The sequence below is a fragment of the Acanthopagrus latus genome, chromosome 13 (genome assembly GCF_904848185.1).
Source record: "Acanthopagrus latus isolate v.2019 chromosome 13, fAcaLat1.1, whole genome shotgun sequence".
Lineage (NCBI taxonomy): Eukaryota > Metazoa > Chordata > Actinopteri > Spariformes > Sparidae > Acanthopagrus > Acanthopagrus latus.
This window is the reverse complement of record NC_051051.1, coordinates 22,664,202-22,688,459: the sequence shown is the minus strand read 5'-3', so window position 1 is coordinate 22,688,459 and position 24,258 is coordinate 22,664,202. Positions and strand designations below refer to the sequence as shown.

Below are 24,258 nucleotides of genomic sequence, written 5' to 3'. Positions count from 1 at the left end.
TAACATGTGTATTCTCTTTAACTTTATTTTTTGGATCATTTCTTTAGGCATTTTAAATCTTCCATAGAAGGACCAGATTTGGCTTGCTTTCCCAAAGCATGTTAAGCCCTAAGGTGTCACATCTTTGTCCCACTGCAGGTCAATGATCAGAACAGGTCTTAGTGTTAAGATGCTTGAAGGAAAATGAGGTCTGCCAGCCTTCACATGGTGATGCTGCTGTAGAGCTGGTCGATCTTCGCCTTGAAGAACTCCTTTAGCTCGGGTCTCTTGGCCTTTAGTGTCGGCGTCAGGAGGCCGTTTTCAATGGAAAACATCTCATTGTGGATGTAGATGTTCTTCACCTTGAGAAGGAAAGTGGAGTAGGATAGAAAAAGTGTTGAAAGACAGCAAGGTTCTTGAGAGTCTCCCAAAGTTATTGAAAAGCCAATTTGTTTTTCTTCCAAAACTTTGCATATTAAAGGGAGAAACTCTATGGCAGCACCTCCCTTTTATTTGACATATTGAGACAATGAAAATAAAGATATTTACAGTTACCTGCTTAATGAAATTTCATTAACTGACAACTGCTTTTGCTTTTTTTTTAGTGAGGAGCTCAACTTAAGCAATTACTGCATTACTCACAGACCCTAATAAGACTTTTCAAGATAATTTAACAGACCTTTTGTTGTCAAATATATGATCACACTGTAGCTTTAAGAGTAAGGTTATCTGACACATTTTTAAGACAAAAGGCAGACTAAATATTGACTGTTTTGGCCTCAAATTGAGTCAAAGTCAACATGCAGACCACTTGCAGGGAATAAAAGCCCCCCAAAATATCATTCCAGCACAAACTATTCACCTCTAGATTAATGATTATTAAAAAAAAATGTCTGAGTCACAAAGACCTTTTATTCTTGATGGAAACGTCCATATTTTTTGATTATTCTAAAAAGAAAAGCATGTGTGTGGATTAACTCTTTTTCTACCGGCCAAAATCTTTTGGCTTTTGTTTTTGCCTTGAACCTCAAGCATATGCAACAGCTGTACTTACCTGCTCAAAAGAGTGGAGGCCACTGGCCTTGCCCAGACGCACCAAATCTTCAAGGATTGCCTTCTTCAATTCCTGTTGACAAAAAGAATGAAGTTAACTTCACTGGAATTCTCTGAGTATTTTCAGCGTGCGTTTCAAAACGTTTCCACCATGTGTAACCCACCGTGTTTTTACAGAGGTCCTTGTAGGTGCCTAACATGCCTTTCTTCTTGGCCCATTCAGGCATGACTTCAGGGTCGGGAACCACGATCCCCACCAAACAGGACTGGGCAGAGCAAACACAGACATAAGAGGATGAAAATCAAAAGATTGAGTGATAATTCTGGTTAAAATTGAGCACCAGACAGGCGATCACAGACATTAAGATGTGTGTTTCTTACCTGCAGGCTATCTCCATGAACATAGAGCTGAGCCACCGGTTCGCTCCTGATGTAGATGTTCTCGATCTTCTCAGGGGAGATGTACTCGCCTTGTGCCAACTTGAAGATGTGCTTCTTCCTGTCAATGATCTTCAGTGTTCCGTTCTACAGGAGAGGAGATGTACAGCAACAGACGACAGGCGGGAACTTATTAGAGCAAGTGCTGCAGAACACTGGATACTTGATGGAGGCTGGTGTGAGCTGTATGTACGTACAGGTAACCATTTGCCGATGTCTCCGGTGTGAAGCCAGCCGTCTGAGTCCAGCGTCTCGGCCGTCCTCTCTGGGTCTTTGAGGTAGCCCTTAAACACGTTTGGTCCCTTCACACAAACCTGGATGGGAGATTAGAAAAGTTTCATCCGTCTTATAAAAAAGTGTGTGTTCGTCTTTGATACGACACCCTTTTTCTCTTGAAGCTGTGGCATGAATTCTTATGTTTAAATATGTGATATAAATGAATTTTGGTAATAAATGCACTCATGCACAAAGCCAGATTGAAAATCCCTGTTTCATTTTGTTGACAAATTAGAGCCAAAGTTTTTTACAGAGATAATGAAATTGGTATCTATCCATAATTCAAAAAATGCTGTCATCAGCCATGAAAAAAAAAAAAAAAAAAGTTTTGCCATGTTTCTATAAATAAAATGTTGAATGTTTATGAACAAACTCCTTTGTAATGACCTCCAGTGTGGTGTATGAAGAGGAGATTTCTGGTTTAGTTCATACATTATAAGACAGAAAATGGTGGATAGGATACATTTTTAACTAATAGATATCACCATGAATCTTCCTAAGTTGATCACTTACATAAAGACAATTGTTGTTGCGATATTTTATGTTTAAATATGTACAGTAGATGAGGCTGTCTAACAAAATATGCACTAATATACATCATTTTGCAGGAAATAAATCTAAAGTAAACTAAAGACCTTAATGTGTATTTTGGACATTTTCTTTCCTTTTCTATTCTAGCACTAGTTTTTGAAGTTGTTGCTCTTTGACGCGTCCTTTCACTATCCGGGCTTTTTCTCTATGCTGGCATTTTGAGACAGCATTGTTACACCTTAAATTAAATCAAAAGTTCTCTGACATGTGTAGATATTGTGATGAATAACACACGTACAAATGCTCACACATCTGCGTGTGCAGTGGATGCTGCTTACCTCTCCCTCCCCCTTTGAGGCAAAGTAGTTCTTCTCAGGAACGTCCACCAATCTGATGAGGTTGCATGGCAGCGGGGCCCCGACATGACCTGATTTAAGGGTGAGGAAAACACAAAACAAACAAGTCAACAACATAACCCTTACACTTGAACTTCTGTCGTCTGACTCTCTTCCAACACTGCAGCCTTTGTCGCTGCTGAATGGATTTCTACAGATTACAATGTTTCACATCATATCAAAGCAAATTTATGAGGAGGAACACTTAATGGTTAAATATTGAAGAGAATAAGGAAAATAGATCAGTGGATCTTATATCTCATAAATATTCAGTACCAGAGTTGAGCAGCAGGGAGCGGTGTTAGACTACAGTTTGACGCTGCCGTTATCTGACAGTCTTTTATTTACTGCCCCTGCTGCAAGTGGCACAACAGGCTGCGGCACACACCAGGGGTTCACCCGTGGTGTGGTTTTGGCTGATATCCCATGATAACACATTTATCCTGACATTTCCTTGTCGGTGTTTGGTTCACACATTAAATGGAAAAAAGAATCACTTCGAGGGTCAAGGGTCAAATTCAAAGCAACAAACTGCATTTACTCCTATTTTTAATGTAAGTTCTTGCATATTAGTTGTTCAAAGCGTTGATTCACGATTATCTTAAATTTTTTTGTATTTGTGTCAGCAAAAAGACACACTCAGCAAAAAAAACAAAACAAAACAAAAAAACGTGAATGCATCTGTGTCACCCTTTTGTGTATATGCTGGGTAATCAAGTTTCATTCATGTCAATAAACAGGGAACCATCTTTGGAAAGTTAATCTGTTGTGATACTGTGAATCTGACCCCTCTCTGTCACATTAGACAGCTGTCAGCCGCTCGACAAGAGAAACTCCAGGAATTCCAATACGCCTATTGCTATCAGAAACACCTCCATTTCTGCCTAAGAGGGTGGAACAGGTATCAGGAAGGAAAAGGTACCTGTACATCTATAATATCTATGTTATATACAAACTAGACTTTATAATTACTATCTTGGGTCACATCCTGTAGATTGCAGTGCCCATTATGTGTGCTTTTGTTCAAACAGCCCAAAAGTAGATGAAGTGTGGGCATTAGGTCTTTATTCATATGCTATGATAAGTGCTCAGTAATACCACATTTTACTTTGAATTAATATATAAGACATGTTTAAGTCTATGTAAGTGCATTGAGTTCACTTGGAAAATAACCAGTAATGCAAAGAGGTTAACACATGAATTAAAAGCAGAATAAATAGGGGCTGTTATGGCAGCCAGTAGTCTATTATACCTGTCTGTTGATGTTGGCAATCAGCTAAGCCGGCATTATGAGTGTGAATAATATGGCTTAACTGCTCTTTCCTCTCTATCTGTTGAACCTGTCTCCTGTTTTTCTTCCCCTGCTGTTTACTCCTCGCTCTCATCCTGCTTTTTCTATTTTTTTAAAAATTTTTATTTTTTAATAATCTATAGTTGTCTGAGCACCTGCGTCTTTATCTGAGCGGCTGTGACCCCTTCTGTGACGATCTCTAACTTTGACCTCAATTAAACAGTGGCAAAGGAGCCTTTTATTTCTTTAAGTCACAACTCAACCATGTCACTTTGAGACCTTTGAACGGAGCCTCTGGTTGAGTAAACAAGTTCAGGGCAGAGATAAGGAAATGTTTCCCTGATCTAGGCCTGTTGCATAAACGGTGCTGAAGCTCACCTTGGGTCCAGTCTCCAGGTGTGGTGAAGGTGCAGCCAGCTGTGCACTCTGTCTGGCCGTACGCCTCGTACACCTAGAGACAGATGAGTTGAGTGCACCCAAAAACTGTATTTGTGTGTGTATGTGTTAAGGATGGGGTAAAGGTTTGGGTTAGGTGGTGTGTGCGTGTCTGACCTGGCATCCCAGAGCTGCTCTGAGGAATCCCAGGACACTGGGCGAGGTAGGAGCTGCTCCTGTTATAATCATCCTCAGCCTTCCTCCCAGGCTGGCCTGATGAAGAGAAAACACATGATGAAGACAGAGGAGTCTTTATTATCTGTACAGTCCAGCAATTTAGTGCTGTTTATGGTGGATTTTGGAAAGGGCATGAGAATTCCTTGAGCCTTGAGCATCGTGGTCCAACACAAACACACATTTTCTGCCAAAGTTTTTGACTGTTTTGCTCATTGACACGAGAGCTCTCTTTGGTTTTGAAGAGGATGGGATTTGGTTGGATTAATGTGATGTCACATATTTCTGAGCGCCAATCAGGATTTTACAGCATTTGAATAGGAATCTGATGACAGTTGTACAGCTGGTTGGCTACTATCAATGAAATCTAAACAAACCGCACACACCCACGTCTGATGAAACTTTCTCAAACACAGTACCTTAATATAAGATAATAATAATAATAGTACATTTCATCTCCCTGACACATTTTCTTTCTCATCCTTATTCTCATTCATCTTTATATTTATGGATTGTTTGATTTTTTCGGACCAACTTTAAATCTTATTTTCTATTTTCCCTTTAGTTCTCCAACACACCTTCACCCTGTACTTTTTTCCTGTTTTTCCCCCTCTTTGTATTCAGTCTTTATTTGTTCTTGCATAATGTTCTCATCCTGTGATGCGTCCTAATATGCCTCGTTGTGTCTCGTCTCGTCTCACTTGTTATGTCTTGCTTCACTAGATAAAGGTGTCTTTTTTTGGTCAATGACATCTAATATCATAGCGGAATCCTTTGTTTTCAGGTCTCCATAGTTGACAAGAGATCACCGTGGATGTCCAATCGTTAATTTATTACCTGGTTGAGAGACTACATTTGTGCCGCATATATACTTGTTTTCAATTTTAATGTCAGTTTGGATCGGTGGTAGAAATTAACTCATCCGCAAGATGCAATTCGCAAACATAGGCAGGGCCAATATGGGGGTGTGACAGGGGTCAGGGGTCAGTCGGCATGCAGGGCCGCAGCAGGGATAAAAACGACGGACTGGGTTCCCTGTTGTGCCATCTAGTGGTACACTCCAGAATCATGCGTGGTATAGAGGGTATAAAGCAGAACCGGTATGCCGGCAGAACCGGTATGTGAATGCCTGGTTAAAAAGCAAGTATATCTCTAGCTTTAACCTTTTGGCTCAAGCTGACCTATTTACAGTGATGTTGATCATGAACATGAATTGACCCTGAAAATAGAATAACATGAAAATCACTTTTCTTTTGCATCCACTTGTTTACATCAAAATGTACAGAATATGTGAAAATTAGGTTAAAAATAACACTTTTTGCAAACACTCTCTTCACCGTTACCGCAAGTATTTTATGAACTATTAATCGTTACAGTGGAACCATCTTACTGTTAACTGTGGCGGTATGTGTGGCGGTTTGACGATGTGTGTGGTGTGCCAGCCCTCTTGAGGTAATAGAGTTAGAAATGCCCTTGCAAATGAGCAGCCGTGGCGCATCCAGTTCGGGGTAAGGAGACGCTATTTACCTGAATCTTACTGAAGAAGATTTTGTCCCAGATGCTGTCGCTGCGAATGATCCCGCTGCTGACTTCAGCACCTTTTCTCTTGGCAGCGAAGTTGAGCAGCCAACGCTTCAGCGGGCTGTTGGCCTGGCTGAAGATCTGCAGGGAGACAAAATACACTTTCTTTTTTTTTTTTTTTTTTTTTTGACTGGGGCCAGTGCCTTCTTGTTCCAACTATTAAAAAGTTTATTCAGGTTCACTTTCCAGAAATCAACTGGAAGCAGGTAATCCCACTTTACAGTAAGTGCATGGAAACAACTCTGTGTCCTATCATGTTATTTTCAAGTCTGTCTGTCTGACGAAACCAGGGAGGGAACGTATTAATCATGGCTAATAAAACAACACTGCAGCCCATGAGTCATGATGGTAGTGGAAACGAATTTCAATTGATTGTCAAACCACAAAGCCCTGTCAGAGTAGGCGTCTGTTTCCCAAACAGAGCCAAAAATTATTTTTTTTAGATCAACTAAACAAGCTGAGTAGCTCCATCAGCAGCAGGACAAGTTAACAGCTTATTTCAAAGCATTTTTTCTTCATCTCACCTTGTCGTACATGCGGTTGAGCAGTCGAGGCACCACGGGGAAAATGGTCGGCCGCAGGGCCTTCATGTCATCTGGGAGGAGGCGGATGTCACCCTGATAGAACCCGATCCGTCCTCCGTGGCAGTACACCACAGACTGCAGAGACAGGCACACAAATAATTAAACATATTAGTGATCCAATATCTTTTACAGACACAATCCCGGCACTGACAGGGGTTAAATCATTCAAGTTTTTTTAGCTAAAACTCATGTGACAAATATTCATAGATGCAAACTTGGCTCATGTAGCAAAATTCTGTACATACACTGAAGGGAGGAGATGTGTCATCATTAGACAAATTACTGGCATACTCATGCCCGCTTGGTGGGTATACACGTGGTTTACACCAGTTTATCTGTCTATCTCATGATTCAGTAAATGACGTAGATTGGAGTTATTGTTCTGACACTTCAGTGTCAGTGAAGAAAGATCGGAAGCTCAGTTGGCATTAGCAATGTTTATTCACTTGTACATTTATCAGGAAATTACTGGTTGTCGGTTATGTTCGTCATATTTAAGAACTTATGCACATTATTTTTTATCAAATGCTCAGACACTTTAGTTATATAAAAATACTTGTACAACATGTATACAAGTAAAAGTCCTGCATTCAAAACCATACTGCAGTAAAAGATCTCCTATCAGCACAATGTACTTCAAGTGTTGGACCCACAGATGAAGTCAATCATTCTGGATTTCAAAATGGACTCTATACTGAACTCAGTGTCCCAGAATTCCCCATTCTTCACACCTGCAAAATTGAGCTTTGAGCTACTATTGGTCAGGGTGACAGACCCCCCTCTGACCAGAAAATCATAACTCCAGCGCCTTCCTTTTTCTTTTTCTTTGTCTTTCTCTCGCTCTCCACTCCTTAAACTTCTATCCTTAAGGGCTCCTCTCCATCTCTCCTCCACAGGGCTGCCTGCCCTCAAGATCTCTTTGTCTGGGTCTAACAGCTGCAGAGTGCTGCAAGCTGCATTTGCAGAAGGCCCAGAGAACGTCTCCTCACTGCAGCGACACGAGGTCCTGCCAGCATTCCAGATCAGTTAGCACCCGCAGCTGTGACGCAAAGCTTGACAGTTAACTTCACAATCTGAGGAACACCAAGTAAGTTAGCACCGAGCTGCTATCCTTTCAAAGGAAAGGAGTGAACCGTTTCTTCCTCTGCCGACTTTCATCAAGGACAACATTGTTCAACATTGGAATCCCAATTCCTTGATCCTGGAGCATATCACACACGTGTGATAGCAGTGACCACTATTGTTTCTGTATTCTGCCAGACACAGACACACACACACACACACACACACACACACACACACACACACACACACACACACACACACACACACACACACACACACACACACACCTGTATATAGTGGGTTAGGGTTAGGGTTGTACAAGAGTGAATGTTGCCAACCTCTACACTGTCAAGAACTCCAGAATCCTTTGACCATTACAGCTCTTATGGTCATTTTGGTCGTAATTATTAAATTCATTATTTATCAGAGTTACAAACAGATTGGTACCTTTTTATGAGACTGAATTACTGAATCTGTCATCTTTCCCTTCTTTAAGGGTGGTGCCCCGAGGTGATCTAATGTAAATTGGATCACAATATTTATCACAATTAATAATTATCCCGGATATAAATATTGTACTTTTTAGTCCCCTTCTTCTTCCTCTTTTTTTTTTTTGTTGCTAACTTTAGTTACTAGTTACTTTGCAGACTGCATGCTTCATCAGAGCCAAAGTACCACTTATTTTATTTAATTATTTTTTTATCAGCAATCACATAAAAAACACACACACACTGATTGTGCTCCACAGCACTGTTTCTCGGGTACTGTTCACAACACTGCGTTTCCTATGACTCACAAAATAAACCATCTTTATTTTCATTCAAGTCTCGATCATAACTAGGAACTCAAGCTGTGAGATATATAGCAGAGTAAAAACTATGATATTTCCCAGTGGAATGTAAGTGTATATCAGTAAATGTACATAGTTTCTTTCCACCACTGGTTCCTATTCAAATAAGCAAAAATCTATCTATCCTGACGAGTGTTGATTAAATCTGCTTTTTGGGGCTTTCAAGTGAACTGAAATGAACACACAACTTATTCAAGGTTATGCAACAAGACACGCTACTGTGATTGTTGATTCATGACTTCTGTGTTTGACAGTGGATGTCTGCACTCACAGAGGTTTAAATCGTGTTGGCAGCCAAAGAAGTGACTCATTTATGATTATTCATAATGAAACTTAACAGTTCTATTACTAGATTCTGTTTCATCTGAATCTGCAGCCTGTTGGGGGGGGGGGTGACTCAAATCAACAATCATTTAATCTAAAAACCACAGGTTTTGCAAACTTGCAGCAGCTTGTAGACTTGGGGATCCTTGTGCAAACTGACAAGCGTGAATACAAAAGAGTCTTGAAGTGAGAACTACTGCATGTTCATTTGGCCTGTGTTTGTTTTGTTCCCACGCGCACACAGACACACACACCACCACATGCCCTTTTTTAGAGAACACTTGCAGACAGTGACAAGCTGAACATGGCCCGAATATTAACCCAGCACACATCCTTCCTGTTTCTGAAGCCGTCTGAGGACACAGCGAAGTGGAGGTCTGCCCTCCTTTTTTTTTTTTTTTCCTCTTGGCTATCATCGAGACATCACCAGCGTGAGATACAAAGCGGTGTGCTGATGTGTTTATCTGTTTCTGTGAGAGTCTTGAACTTGCTTCTATTGTGTGATCTCATGCAATGCTTTCTGGGGAAGTCAGGTGGTTTTCTGTGTCTGAGTCTCAGGCTGCCGCAGGCCAACAAACCCGGCTGGTTGAACCTGATGGAACCCGAGTGATAAACACACGTCACATGACACCCGCACATGAGGGCACACACTGATTGTATATACTAATGATCCACTTAATGACACAATGAAGGTTAAGATTTACAGGGTATTAAAAAAAGGTTAAGCGGAGTTATTTTAACAGGACAAAAACAACCGCCTGAGGTCTGGAGGGTCACTGTTCTATTTGCTGTCAACATCTGGTCAAAACCTGGATGGAAACTGCCGGTGTGAAACTAAAACCACCACAGCGAGTGAAAAAGTAAAGCTAAAAAGCCACCCGTACGTGAAGATTTAAAAAACGTCTTCAAACAAAACGTGACGTCCGAAACACTTTGGTTTATGTGATCAGTTCTGCACCCCCCCCCCGGGTGTCAAGGGCCGAACTTTTTTTTTCATTTTTGAAAACGTGCCCTCCGTTTGTTCTCAGGAGTTAGATGGCAGCTACTCAATGAGAATGGGTGCCCTGCAGGGTGGTTAATACCAGAGCTAAATGTTGTTGAGGTTTTGACAGATGACTAAACAGACTCAACACCTGAAATCTGAAGTAACCTTTACTGTTAATGTGTTAGTGTGTGTGTGTGTGTGTGTGTGTTTGTGTGTGTGTGTGTGTGTGTGTGTGTGTCTTATCTTCAGTCCTCCATTGTTGGGGCATTTCGCAGCCTGTCCTCATCACAAAAACAACCATATACAGTAGGATGACTATGACAGCTGCCTTTTGTGACCCATATTTACATGAGAAGAAGCACTATAATGAGGGACGAGGTCGGGGATGTATAGTCGGGTTAAACATTGACAGAACTTTTCATTCAGGAGGCCACTGTTTGTGCCCGCTGTCAGAACCAGAGGAAAAGGTGACTTCTTTTAAATTTACTAACGTTGGCTTATTGTGCTACATCACGTACATAAGAGTACATGAATTACTGATGTAATGTACTGTAGGTGAGTCTGTAACTGAAGTTATAGAAATAGTTGTTCTATGGCTGAAAAAACTAAACTGCTTTCTAAAACTGAAAGCGTATGACGGTGGTACGTCGTGTTGTTTTGGGAGTCACTGAATCACTGATTTGGCCTTTGAGACACATTTTGTTAAAAAGGGTTCAGATGGGAGCAGGCATGTCATCAGCAGGCTGTCCTGTCCAACCACGGGTCCCTTTGTGATTATCATCTAATGAAACCATGACTCTTTATTGTTTTTTTTGGGTTTTTTTATGCATGCTTCCTTGTATTTCAGGGGAACAGCTGTCCTTGTCAGGACAAAAAGACAGAAGCAGTCCTCCAGTGCTGGGACATTTTGTCATCTCTTAGATATTCAAGCTTCATTTATGAAATGCAGTGCTGAATGTAGTGTTGTCTGGTGTGGAACAGGCATGTCATCATTAGACTGTCCTGTCCAACCAATGTAGTCATTAAAAGTGTTTATATGCAGGCAACCTGTAACTGCCTGATGTCAGGTATAAGGCTGGCGATGAGGGATGAGGAGAGACTTGGTTACATTTTCTGGAGGGGAAAACTGTTGCCATCGATATGCAAACAGGTTTTCTATTGGGAATTTACAGGAAGAAATGTGCACCATAAGACTTAACAGAGGGAAAGTTTCCCTTCGGGAGCAGTGATGATGTTTGAATGGTTTTAATATGGTTTCTGACTAAAACTGAAACTGAAGCAAAGTGGTTTTCCCCCCAATGAACAGCAGATCCTTTGTAAGTCTCAGATGCTGTGTGTTCCCACTGTCAGTCCAAAAACAGCACCGAGACACTTAAAAATGATTTTATCCATGCTTTGGTCCAAGGAGGTGAGAGGCACAGCAAAAGAGGAATCTGACTAGTAGCCAGCTGCAGGTAAAATAGGGTCTTACAGTAAATGCTCCTTTCAGTCCCTCCCCTCTCGTCTCCCTCCATCCCACACACTAAATAAACTCAAATTAACACCCACTCTCCCGCCCACCCTCAAAATCATTCTGTACACATCCTTCTTCCGCCCACATCGCCCTCCTTACAGCTTCAAACTTGCAACTATCACATTCCTTGGCCCATTTACCTCGATGAGTCTCTCAAACATGTGAGCCAGTGGCAGGAAGGAGATGAGGCAATCATCTTGGTTGGGGAAAATGACTTTCTGCAGGAGACAGAAGGACGGAAAGAATCAGATGACCTTGCAACACAGCGACTTCATGAGAAAGAGAGGTTGCAGGGAAAACACACGACTTATGTGGACCTGCGCAACTAAATGACACCTGAGGGATTGTTACTCACGTCTGTCACTTTAAGGAAGCCTGAGAAATCAGCCACCACGTTCCCATGGGTGAGCATGACTCCCTTTGGGTTTCCTGTGTAAGCAGACACAACACACACACACACAACACACACACGCACACACACACGCACACGCACACACACACGCACACGCACACACACACACGCACACACACACACACACACACACACACACACACACACACACACACACACACACACACAGACGTTACAGAAGTGAGACATCCATCACCTCCCCGAGCATCACACGGTCAACCAAGAGGAGGACAAAAGGATCTTCACATGGAGCTTTCACTGAGCACAATAAAGAATAAGTGACATACTGTCGGTTAATAGATGTTAACATAATATAATAAATTGCTGAAGAGAGCATTCTTTTCTCATTTGGACCCTTCAATGCACACGTCCTGTAGTCCCCAGTCCTGTGCTGTAAATTGTTGAAAAGGCTACTTTCTAAAAAGATATATAGCACACTGAGTTATTTAATATGATCATAATTAAAATGTGAGACAATTTGTCTCTTTTTTTCAAGGTCATCTGCTTCTAAAATCTATGTATGCATATTTTACTTAACCCTCTGAACCCCACAACACGCCAACAGGTTGGAAGGCATTAAAAAAAAAGATCAGAATTGCATATTAAAGGCGTCAGATTTCCACATATGTGACAGCCCTCAGACAAACCACGTGCAACGAACACTTCTGTGAGGAAAACTAACCAAATCTAAGCTTGAAAGAGTGATTATTCATCCAAATGACTTTATTGTCCATTCTGAAATTTTATTTATTTTCTTTCTTCTTTCTCAATTTTTTTGTTGATACCCTTTTTCTCATTTCTTGTTTCCTTATTTGTTTTGTGTTCCGGGACACGGACAGATGTAACCGTCTTAATAAACCGTGTCATCACCTTTTTTCTGCCTCTATTTTCCATTGTTGATTAAAATTTTCTTGACTTCTCCCTTTTTCTTGATGCTGCTGTTTCCACGCCAGCAGTGAAAAACAGAGTAAGAAAAAACGTGATGGATGTAAATATGAAACTGGCAAGAAACTGCTTGGGGCTCAAAGGGGTAAAGCTGTTAAGAGGAACTTTTATTTGTATATTTTTGTTGATTCTGACGGCCCCACCGAACAAAAGATGATGTTTTAGCGCCGTACCAACAGACTAAAGAGCAGCTTCCGTCCTCAGGCTGCGAGACCCCTCAATTCATATTCAAATAAATCAGAACACGACTCTTTCTAAGTATGCAAACATAGCCAGTCTCCTTGCTGATGGTCTTGTTTGCTTATGTGCATCATAAAGAAGCACAAGTATTAAACTGAGACTGTTTCAAAACCAGTTGAAAGTTCCTTGTAGTATGTTTTAAATACCAGACCACCGTCACTTCAAGCAGAAAATTAGAAATGTAACAATTTAAAACAGCGCTCTCTTTGAGGAAAAAAAAAAAACCCTTAATAATTGTCTCCTTTGTCTGTGTGAATTCCGACGGCGGTTTAAAATGACCAATTCTGCTCTCAGTTACTGTAATAGCATTGCCTCAACCAGTCTACACACAGAAGTCTGTATGAAGCAATGACTCCTCAGTGAAGCGTTCCTCTTTCCAGACATGCTGCCTGAGCAATGTTTAAGGTTCAGAGCTGAGGCGCTGTGGCAACAAAGATGGAGGGAATTCCTCTGAGGGGATTCACTGGAAATGCAGAGGCCTGTTCTCGAGAAATGCAGCGATTAGTGAAAATGGCCCTGGCAGAGCCAGCAGGTGGCGGTGTCTTCAGTGGGACCTGGACGTGGCTAGCTGCAGCTGCTGCTGTAAACTGACACCAGCTTGTCCTTACACAACCTTGCTTTAAGTTTCCTTGCCTGCTGTGGCTGCTGTGGGATAAGGCCTACCGGAAAAAGCAGCAGTGCCTCCTCATTCAAATGAACGTGCTGCCCTCTGGCATTTCAGGGCATGCCAAGGAATCGTAATCATCTCGTTATTATGTCACCCAGCTGCTGTGAAGAAACCGGAGTCATTTATAGTAAATGCTCACCTCACTGTCAACAAGAGACTTGATCCATTTTCTATAATCCATCCCTACTTAAATAGACATTTTTCACTAGCTATTCTTTGAAGTTGTGTTTTGAATGATACAAAAATGAATTTCAAACAGATTTTTGATTCCTACAAACTAGATATACTACCGACCGAATGTTGTCCTGTCACAAATATATAAGCATTAGCAGTACTCAGTATTCATTAGTTTTTACAGACATTACACTTATCATTATACTTATTTTTGTTCTGCTGCTTTACTTGCTTATCTCATTTACTCATTCACTTGTTGTATTTTTCTCTGTTTTTTTTTTCTTTTTTCTTCCTTTTCCACAGTTATTTTTGTTTGCACATATATTCTTGTAATGCCACCCTCATGGAACAATAACCCTGATGGAGGCCACCTGGAAGGAGAGTGGGGGGATGGGCTGGAAGGCTCATGTCTGTGACATGATACCATATGTCTTTAACTTCCTGTACTTCCTATTATGAAAAAGGTACAAATAAAGTTGTCATAATTTTGTCACAAATGTTTGATAAGCGCATTAAAAAATATCAAATAATTATCTTCAAGAAGGTCAGAAAGTGCTTCAAATATGTGCTATTTTCAAGCAGGTTACCAATATCACAGTTTTAATCAGTAAATAACTTGACTTGTGTCCAGGCTTTGACCTCAACAGACTTCTAAATGAAAGAATCCGTGCGTTACGTTAAACAGACAGCTGCTGGAATTTTGAATTATTGGAATTTCAACTGGAGCAGGTATGTCTTCTTCAGAATAAGCCCTTTTCCCCGCTCCCAAAAATAAAATATGAATTCAAATTCTAATTTAATTGGTATTCTAAATTAACTGAATTCAAAAGCCTGACCTCTGCATCTGCAAATGGATGACCCTGTTTTATAACTTGCAAAGGCATAAACAACAAGGAGGACAAAGACTGAGTCAGATTATTGTTTGACTAGAATTTAAGGGAGCAGCATCGGGTCAGTGAACTTTGTAGTGCAGACAATAATAAGGTGACATTGCTTGGATTGCTGTCAGTGACGGAAACCTTAGGTAAGGTATAAGGTGTGGTTGTTTTGTGGCATGCTGTGGGTTCTTCCTGACTTGGCATGGTGCAGCATGGGAAATATTTTGCAAAATGATAATCATTTTTAGGTGACTAAATACAACTAATCTAATTTTGGGTTTCATTTTCCTTGTCTATCGTGACTCGCCTCCACCTATTTCCCGTAAAAGATGAACGTGCGTGATGAGCTCTGCTGTTAACAGGCCGTAAAATAAAGACACTGATCACATTTGTAACTCGTGGTTAAATTCTCAAGCCCAAATAATGCATTATGTTTGCACAGTTATTACCTGTGGTTCCACTGGTGAAACAGACAATGGAGAGGTCATCCGGTACGGGTGGCTGTGGAGAAATAATGGGATCCATCAGAGCTTGAGAGTGACGTGAAACTTATCAGCGTATCATCAGATTACTCTTACTCACTGCAGCTCTCGTGAGAGCAGCTTGCACCACCACATGTCACAAGGAAAGTTGATTGGTAATGTGTGTACAGTTATATTTAATATCAGTGGCATTGTATCAGCAATTGTACATGGTTTATGGTCTGAAGGTGTGAATTGATAGAGAGTAAATACTAGCTTAGCTGGCTAATAGCCAGAAGGTTGGAGCTGAACTGTCAAGGCTCAGTGCTTTATTAGATGTGGCCGGGGCAGTGCAAGTGAACCCAAAAGATTGGTCACGTTACAGAAGCTTATTTTTTATTTGGAGAAAGCAAATGTAAAATGTTGTTGCAGCAAAGTTATTTATGAGATATTATCAAAGATTATTGTATTTCTAAAGGTGCATTTTGTAGTTTTGGGGAAGGAAAGACCTCCACTGACAGAAACTTATGCCTAAACAAACTAAATAAACTGAATGACTTTGTTTTCATGACTGTATAAACTGATTCAACTGACCTTACAGGATAACACAATTTCAAACGGTTTTACTTTGTTTATATGTGGCGGACCCTGTCACCTTTCTAGCTTCAAGTGGTGTTCTACGTAGTGCTCCTTTAAATAGAAAGACACTAAACATGTTTAGTGACACGTTCTGTTAAACTGAGGTCATATTGACACAAAAAATTAGTCCATTTACTTAGAAGAAGGTAGAATGTTTACCATGTCCGTGATCTTAATTTTAATCTTCCCTGCAAATATTTTTATGGGTGATCCTGAATGTCCCTATCCGCACATAACCCTGCACCACAGATTAATAGAATGCATACAAAGATTTTTAAAATGAAATTGCTTTTAGTCTTTTATGAATAGAAATAAATACAAAAAAAACACACAAAATGGAACTAAAAGTGTAAAAATAAACATTTTAAATGTTCATCTCAAAAGATGGAGGTCTCACATCATGTGGAGTCAAACTTGGCAGTGTATTTCTCCTTCTTTGGGCCTGTTTCATCCACTTTCAGCAACAACCTGAGCATGGCGGAGGATCTGAGCGAGCACAATAATGCTCTCACATCAGGAGATTAATGGGAGAAATGACCAATCGGGAGCACAGTGGGAGTCATGGTTAAAAATAGCGTTGGCAGGTGCAATTAGCATGTTAGCATTCTAGCTTTTCCAGATGTGCATCAGACACAGAGCAGAGACCTCTGAATGAATGCCTTTACAACATTTCATGGTAATCCATCTAACAGTTTGGGTTTAATACTGATCGTTGGACTTAATGGTTGTGAGTGGTGGGCTGACCGACATACAGAGACTGTCAGAGCCGTACTGCTAGCATTCCTAACACAGTGCATCTCTTCCAATGTGCCGTGGAGTTTTGAAGAAATACTTACTATAGGGTTTCTGTGGTGCTCCCTGCCCTGAGCCTGTAAGGAAAGACAACATCATTACCTGTTAGAGGAGGACTTGGAGGATGCACGGTGTGCACTAATGACATCTTTAAACATAGCTTCAGTGTTATCTCCCACTGCTCTCTGAAGTGTGTGTCATCTGAGCTCCATCAGTACATTTTCTAGCAGATCAATCTCGACAAGGGCAAGGGCGATTCACCATCTACTCGTTACCCACGGACAAACATTTGGGGCTCCTTGTTGCTGGAAAGCAAACATGCACTTGTGTGTTGTTGACTAAGAGCCCTCGCGTTTCTTTTCAAGCCACATGGTTTACAAGAACAGCCGGGCGCCTGCCACACTGACACACTTCAAATACTTCCATGGAGGTTGATCATGACGGAAAAATGCCAGTTATGTATACATGTCACTGCAAGCTACTTTACTGCGATTGTCTTTCTGCAGTTCGAGGGATGGTCCTCATTGAGCTGTAAAGCCTTTTGTTATTTTCATTCCGGCATGCTATCGCCCGTCCTCTTTTCTCACTCTTTGTCTTTATGATTAATCAGAGAAGAAAGAAAATAATTCTGCCTCTATCTTAAATTAGCTGCTGCAGTAAACACAGCGATGACCTGCTGGACCAGTTTTGACTGTCTGTTTGTTGTGACTGTGCTAATGAGGCATTGACAGTCACAGGCACGAAAAGAGCAGTGCATTACTGCAAACGGCCACATCAGACACAGAGGCGTCACAACACAAGACAGCTTTATGTCGCGCCTTGTGTTGTCTGTGTGTGACTTTGTGCTCGTGTAACGCCACATTATTCAGATTCTGCGCAGACCAGATAAAGATGCCGCCAAACGAGCCCAACCAATGCCTCATATTTTAAAATTGTGCGGTGATTAAATCGGTTTGTTTTGTCTGGCAGTTGGTGGGATTTCACCTAGTGCGTATCTGAGATTCTGAGACGAGGTGTGCCATCTCTGCAGCCATTACTGTGGTGGCAGAGTCAAAGTTCCGGGGACAGTCAAAGCTTTGGGTTGTAACTTGGTCACTTGATGTCTACCTTGCAACAAAAACATGTTTGTTCAACTTCCACAAGCTCAAAGTTAAAGGATAAAGCAGTTGATACATCACATATTTCTAATACTGTCAACAAATCTTAATGCAAAATATGTTGCATGTTGTTGACAACCTCCCTGGAGAACATATTAACATAGTTTTCTTTAAAGAGTCCTTCAGGCCATTTTTCTTGAGAGACTACTTCCACATACACATATATCTGATACTTGCACTGAGCTAAGAGCAGACACTTTCTTTCACTCAGGAATTTCATTTCCGTCATGTCATACCATGTGTTAACCCCAGAAGCTCAGCCCTTCCTAACCCGGGCCGGCTGACTTCCTGTATGGTGAGGACTGTGGAATCTGAATCCTGCACACACTCTTGCCTATTCTTATTCCACTCTACTGCACTATTCTCACCCCAGAAGCTCATCCCTGCCTAACCCGGCCCGGTTGACTACCTGTATGATGAGGACTACAGAGTCTGAATTCGGTGCTGAGCCGGCACCATGTCATTACATCCTCTTACTATCTATTTATTTGCACTAAATTGTCCCCTGACACCTGTGCGGTGTCCTTGAGTGCTTTGAAAGGCGCCTTCAGATAAAATGCATTATTATTATCATTATTATTGTTATTATACCTCGACTTCCTGCATGGCCTGCACGTGGACGCCACAGCACTTGCCGTGCTCCACGAGGTCGGAGTCGAAGGCATCCATCAGGATGATTCTCCGCAGGCCCGGAGTCTCCTTCCGCTCCACGTTATCCAGAAGCACCTGAGCTTTGTCTACTTTGTCACAGATGACCGTGGAGATGTCCGCTGGAATGACAAGCAAGCACGCAAGAGCACACGCACCCTTGTGTGAATGTCAGCAGAACAGGAAACGAAAAGGAACAGAACAAAATAAAATGGGACATCTGATCAACACTTCGGTGAAGGTTTTGAGAGACACTTCAGATCCTCACAGCGACAGAATGGTCAAGTTACTCAGCTCTTGTGTTTTTACTTCTGTGTCTTTGGTTACATCTGGTTCAGTCTGGTGAAACGATTCATCACCCAAATGCTGTGGAAGGAACACGCTGTACATCATGACTGAGTCGACAACAGTGCTCTCAAACACCAGTGGGGGGAGCTCTAGTGTGTGTTCGTGAGTTGGTGTGGCTAGTTAGCATTTGTTTGTCTGTGTGTGTGACGTGTGTGAGTGTGTTCTTACCGGTGTTAATGATGAACCGTATGGCATCTGGGCCCAGTGTGTCATACAGGGGGACCACCACCATAGAGTAGGTGTAGCAAGCTAGCTCTGAGATGATCCACTGCAATCACACACAAGCCAGGGGTCAGAGGTCACACATGTGCTTCACTCACATATTCATGTTGCAGCTTCAGATCACGCTCATATACAAATCAGTAGCAGAAGTGGCCAGGGCAGCGGTGGCAATTTCTCTACTTTCTCCTTCACTTTCCATCTAATGTTGCTTTCAACAATGATTTCTGAGAAATCAGAAAAACAGGCCTGTGCAGTAGTAGCAAATTTCAATTCCACACTTGATATGAATAATCCGTCAAAACAAGGCAGAATCTACACGTGCAGCTGCTGACAGATTTAACAAATAGACCATTTTTGAGTGTGCGTGTTTGTGTTTACACCAGTGGGCTGTAAGAACGAAACCATCTGTAAAACGGTTTACATGTGTCCGTGCAGAGAGGCTGTGAGAAACAAAGAGGGAGACGCAGCGTGGATAGTTAACAGACAGGGATGAAGAGTCACCTCTGGCCTGTTCTGGGCGAACACTCCGATGAACTGGCTGGGGTTGGGCTGGCAGCCCTGGTGCAGGAGGCCTGAACCCAGATGTTCGGCCCGGGCCGTCACCTGCGGAGGAGCGAGACAGCAGCTGATTGGACAAACTCCATTATACACATACACATTGTTTAATATCTTTTTAGGAAGGATTACACTGGGTTGGGTTATGACCTGTCCTAGTGTGCAGGGGTTCTGGGACCATGTAAAAAAAGGAAATAATACTCATTTTGGATATACACTTTTCCCCCCAAAAAATTATGTATCGAAGGGATCCCTCTAAATCCAGTGGTGAGAAAGAAAATGTAAATTTGAAGGACCCCACTTTGAATAAAAAACAACAACTTCCAATCCATCCTTACAACAATGGCAGCAAAAGGTGAATGACGTGTTCATCATGGAAAATGTCACAGGTAAAATACAACTGACAGTTTTTTGGATATATGGTCAACATGGATATCTTCAAAAAGAGTTAAAAACAAGGATAAATGTTACACCTCATCAGCCTTCTCTCTTTCTCTTTTTAGTATTTGAAAGTATTTGCTTAGGATTGTGATATCATTTTGGTTTTTTGTCCCTTTTTTTCTGTGGGTCTTCTGTGGGTTCCTGTCCACATGTCTATAATTTACTTAATTTGATTTATTAACTGAAATGTAACATTTATGCAAAAAACAAACAATTACGACAGACAAAGGAATGCTTGTTAGTCTTTGTTTTATCTCCTGGTAATAACTTGGGAAAAAAGGGAAATGCACATGTTAGTTGTTAGTAGCATATTAATTTTCCAACGTGATTCATCTATGGATTAGAGTAACACTCAAAGGTCACCCGTTCAACTGTGAGCCAATTTTGGAAACAGTCACGGTTTTTGCGACTTGTCTTTTTTGTAAAACTGCTGCATTGCCAAAGTTTCAGTTCTCAAGTTACCGTGATTGTGAAAGACACCAGAGAAAATAGACGGCTTACAACATTGCCAAACAACGTTTACATGTGTGGTTTAGTGGAAATATTCCACACATACCAATCTAGACACACGTGGTTTTCCTGGGAATTACTGAATAAAATCCCACCCACCAACCAGAAAGGAATAACATGAAGTCATTCATTAATGTTGAGGGTGGTGCAATTTTAATACAGCCTCAAGTGTAGCTTTGCTGTTGATTTCTGCAGCACTTGTCTGAAAAGAAATTAAACTGCCACCACCACCACAATGAGTTTCCAAAGCATGTCAGGTTACGTCCCGGGTTCAGGGATTTGTTGGAACCTGAAACTGCTTCAAGGGAGGTTGGAAGTTTCCTTTAAGAGCTGCCAGAGTTTACGTCAGCGCTTCATGACTTATGACGAAGAAGCCTCAATGGAATACTTTTTGGGAGACAAAACTTTTTTGAAAAATTTAAATCCACTATGTCCTTGCCTGTGTGGTCAACGTGTAGCGTAAAAGTGGCAGTGGTGTGTTCAGATTTGAGCAACTGAAGCCCCTAGAAATACATTTGGAAGTAGAAGAAGAAGAAGAAGAAGAAGAAGAAGAAGAAGAAGAAGAAGGAAGAAGACAATTAGATGACAAAGAAGAAGGTGAAGATTAAGACGCTGAAGATGACGCAGTTGTTTGATAGAATCAGCAAACATTTTGAAAATGAGTTCATTGTTCAGTCACTTTTTTGGCAAATTAGAGCAAAAACTGCAGACATTTCTTCGTTTCATCCTGTTTTGTGCACACTTTGTTTTTGTCTTGTTTGATTTTCTTCCTTCCGTTCACATGTTATAAGGCTGTCTGTGTGTTGTTGTTGTCAGAGCACACAGAGGCAATGATTCATGACATATCTTCGAGCCAGTGCAGCAGGATAGATAACTCACAACGCAACACGTCATCCGGACAGGTTTTTGACTTCTCAATGGGTATCTCAGAATCTAACTTCCACAACAACTGTGCTGCCCTCCAGTAACCCACCCTGCACGGTAGTAATTAATATTTCAACACAACATCTTTAACTCGAGTATGACTTCCGTGTACTTTTTTTTTATAACTCTGGATCTTTCTATAATGTGGGAAATGCCATTTGTGTCTTTTTACAGAAAATGCTATATGGTGTATGTACATGTCAAAATTGTACCATGACAAAGATAAATTATGATGTCTGTGAAAATAAGATTATGACTTACAATGCTCTTTAAAAGCAACCCAAATTCTGCATTGATACAATCTGGCGAGCGTTCCGTTGCATTGGTCTGTGGCAGCTTTCACATGCTCGACACTTCACCCTCCCTCTGCACATCAGACATGTCCCCTGAATGGCGCTCACCTCTTTGTAGGATATCCATTTGTAAGGCTGGTTAGGGAGCCGCGAGCCTAAGCAAGGTCCATCACCTGTGTGACACACAGAGAGACAATGTATTGATGCCAAAAACAATATGAATCCTCAACATTTCTTAGGTGGACACAGCTTCACATTTAAAAAAAAACACGTTAGAGGCCCCAATGTTATCGTCATGGAGGAACTTTTTACCGGTAATGAAATAAAAGTACAGACAGAGGTCTTCTTGTCCTTGATTCTTTATTCAACAAAACAAAGAAGTCTGCAGCGTATGGAACCACATAATATGACAAATACAATCTTTTTATGCACTTAGTTTTTCCGTGTCATCCCTCCTTCTTAATTGTTTTCAACCAATGGGGTCAGTTTTCCTTATACAACTCACAGTTGACCAATAACACGAGTTCGCCTATCTCTAAGACCAAAAGGGGCTTTCACCTTTAACACTATTTTAAAGTCAAACCATGCAGGTTTAAAGAAGCTTTGCTCACAAGTGTTTTATAACAATGTGAGAGGGAATGTTCACAGTGACGAGGCTAAATCTAACCTTGAGTATTAGGTCATCTTTTTGTTGTCTGACCTGAAACTTTACTATTTTGGTTCACTCTCATCGCTCTCTCGTTGTAGTTTTCTGCAGCTGTTTTCAGCAAAATGCCTTTAAAATCCCACTGTGCACTACCTGCTCTGCACCAACAGCAGACAGACACTATATATATATATCACTATATATCACTACAGTTATGTCACGTAACGTGTGCGTTTTTTTAAGAACCCATCCACACCAACATGACCATATCAACCATATTATTATAGGCTGTGCGTGTGTTTAATATAGCTATAAATTCTTTGTTCTCTGCCTGTGTGACTGAAATGAGCTGTATTTCATAGGCCTGATGATGAAGCCTAGTCCTCAGAGTGCACTTTAATCTACATTCTTGAATCACATATGCCCATGAATTCCTTGTTTTGTGGACTAAAAGAAAGAGCGATTTTTGTCTTGTCATGTCATTATAGGCTACATTATAGTAGGTATAGGCCTGTTGTGTTTCCTATGATTGAGCCTACATTCAAATATTCATTCATTCACGTATCTCATATGAGACTCTGATCCTTTGTCTGCCTGCTCATCACTGTGTCCACAGCCATTCTTTATCTAAAATGATCTAGGTTATTTAATTGTTCTATGTCAATTATTTTGGCATTTTGTTGAGAATCACTAAAAGTAGTGTCATAAGTCACTCATGTGATGAAATTAGCATATTCATTTATATTTCACTCAGGAGTTAGAAAAAGAGCTCAAACACAGTGAAGTCAGCCATATCAACTTAAAACGCTCCATTAAAGGCTTTTTTTCTATTTTCACACACGGATATTTAAATCGATGAAAATCCATAACAATGCAGAGCTCATGTGATGTCCTCCACCTGAGCGAGTTATTGATCATTCATTTCGCTGAGTCACGTTTGTGTCTAAACCACAATGAACAACGGTGAGTGAGTCACTTCTGCAGGTGTGCTTGAGTGCTATTAGGAGCATCTCTCTGCATCGTGAGTCAGTCGCTTACCGAGCCCTGACACTGTTACCGTCGGCAACCAGAGGCCTCATTTTAAATCCCACAGTCAGGACATGATTGGATGTTTTATGTTCAGACCACTGCTTTGTTTGACTGTGTCCTATTTTTGTCTGCTGGGTTGTGTTATTGTCTGCGAAGAGAAAATTAACAGGATCATAGTGCGTGTGTGTGTATGTGTGCGTGTGTGTGTGCGCGCTCATACTTTAAGCAGCCTCAAAACTGTTCCTGGGAAGTTACAACCTGACACTGGAAAATCTTCTCATCAAAATCGACTAATGAACTGGACAGTAAAATGTGAGCATGATGTCATTTCAATAAAAATAAAACAGAGACAGTACTGTTAGTAATCAGCCCCAGCATGGAAGCTCTAGTTGCTGAAATCTCCAATTATGTCGCAAAGACTTATGGGAGTTGTAGTTGTCATTCTCAGTACCAGTTTTATCACGTTTAAAATAATGAGATGCTGACTTTTTTTACTATATTGTGTATGATTTAACACAGTATATACAGTGAATATAGAACTCTCTATGTGCTCTGTTATATTGGCCATTTTTCAGTCCTTTTTTTTCGGTCATGCACCTTTACACTTAGTGGAAAAAGTATTTTTCAGTGTTTCTTCAAAGCTTTTTTGATCAGCTAACAGCTATTCATGGAGAAACTATCTATATATATTTTGCAAATAACCATTAAAGAAATCTGTGTGTGGAAATTCCAGCTACATGACCCCATTTGACCCCTTCCCCCTGCCTTTGTCTATGTTTTGTTCATATTTCTGATCTGACTAC

At 41.0% G+C, this 24,258-nt stretch overlaps 1 protein-coding gene across 5 annotated transcripts in view; it reads right to left on the bottom strand.

The window, feature by feature from the left end:
- The window catches only part of acsl6 (acyl-CoA synthetase long chain family member 6), a 45,819-nt gene continuing 21,561 nt past the window's right edge, over positions 1-24,258 (bottom strand). For all 5 annotated transcript variants that reach the window (XM_037119815.1, XM_037119814.1, XM_037119813.1 and 2 more), the window contains 18 exons: positions 21,889-21,953; positions 19,559-19,660; positions 19,004-19,103; positions 18,431-18,609; positions 16,727-16,759; positions 15,240-15,291; positions 11,830-11,903; positions 11,615-11,692; positions 6,678-6,812; positions 6,100-6,234; positions 4,516-4,611; positions 4,342-4,414; positions 2,616-2,704; positions 1,668-1,784; positions 1,414-1,557; positions 1,197-1,298; positions 1,034-1,105; positions 1-341 (listed from right to left, as the gene is read on the bottom strand). In XM_037119815.1, coding sequence (XP_036975710.1) covers positions 201-341; positions 1,034-1,105; positions 1,197-1,298; positions 1,414-1,557; positions 1,668-1,784; positions 2,616-2,704; positions 4,342-4,414; positions 4,516-4,611; positions 6,100-6,234; positions 6,678-6,812; positions 11,615-11,692; positions 11,830-11,903; positions 15,240-15,291; positions 16,727-16,759; positions 18,431-18,609; positions 19,004-19,103; positions 19,559-19,660; positions 21,889-21,953 — 1,787 coding nt within the window. In that variant the 3' untranslated portion in view covers positions 1-200. The remainder of the gene's footprint in view (positions 342-1,033; positions 1,106-1,196; positions 1,299-1,413; positions 1,558-1,667; positions 1,785-2,615; positions 2,705-4,341; positions 4,415-4,515; positions 4,612-6,099; positions 6,235-6,677; positions 6,813-11,614; positions 11,693-11,829; positions 11,904-15,239; positions 15,292-16,726; positions 16,760-18,430; positions 18,610-19,003; positions 19,104-19,558; positions 19,661-21,888; positions 21,954-24,258) is intronic.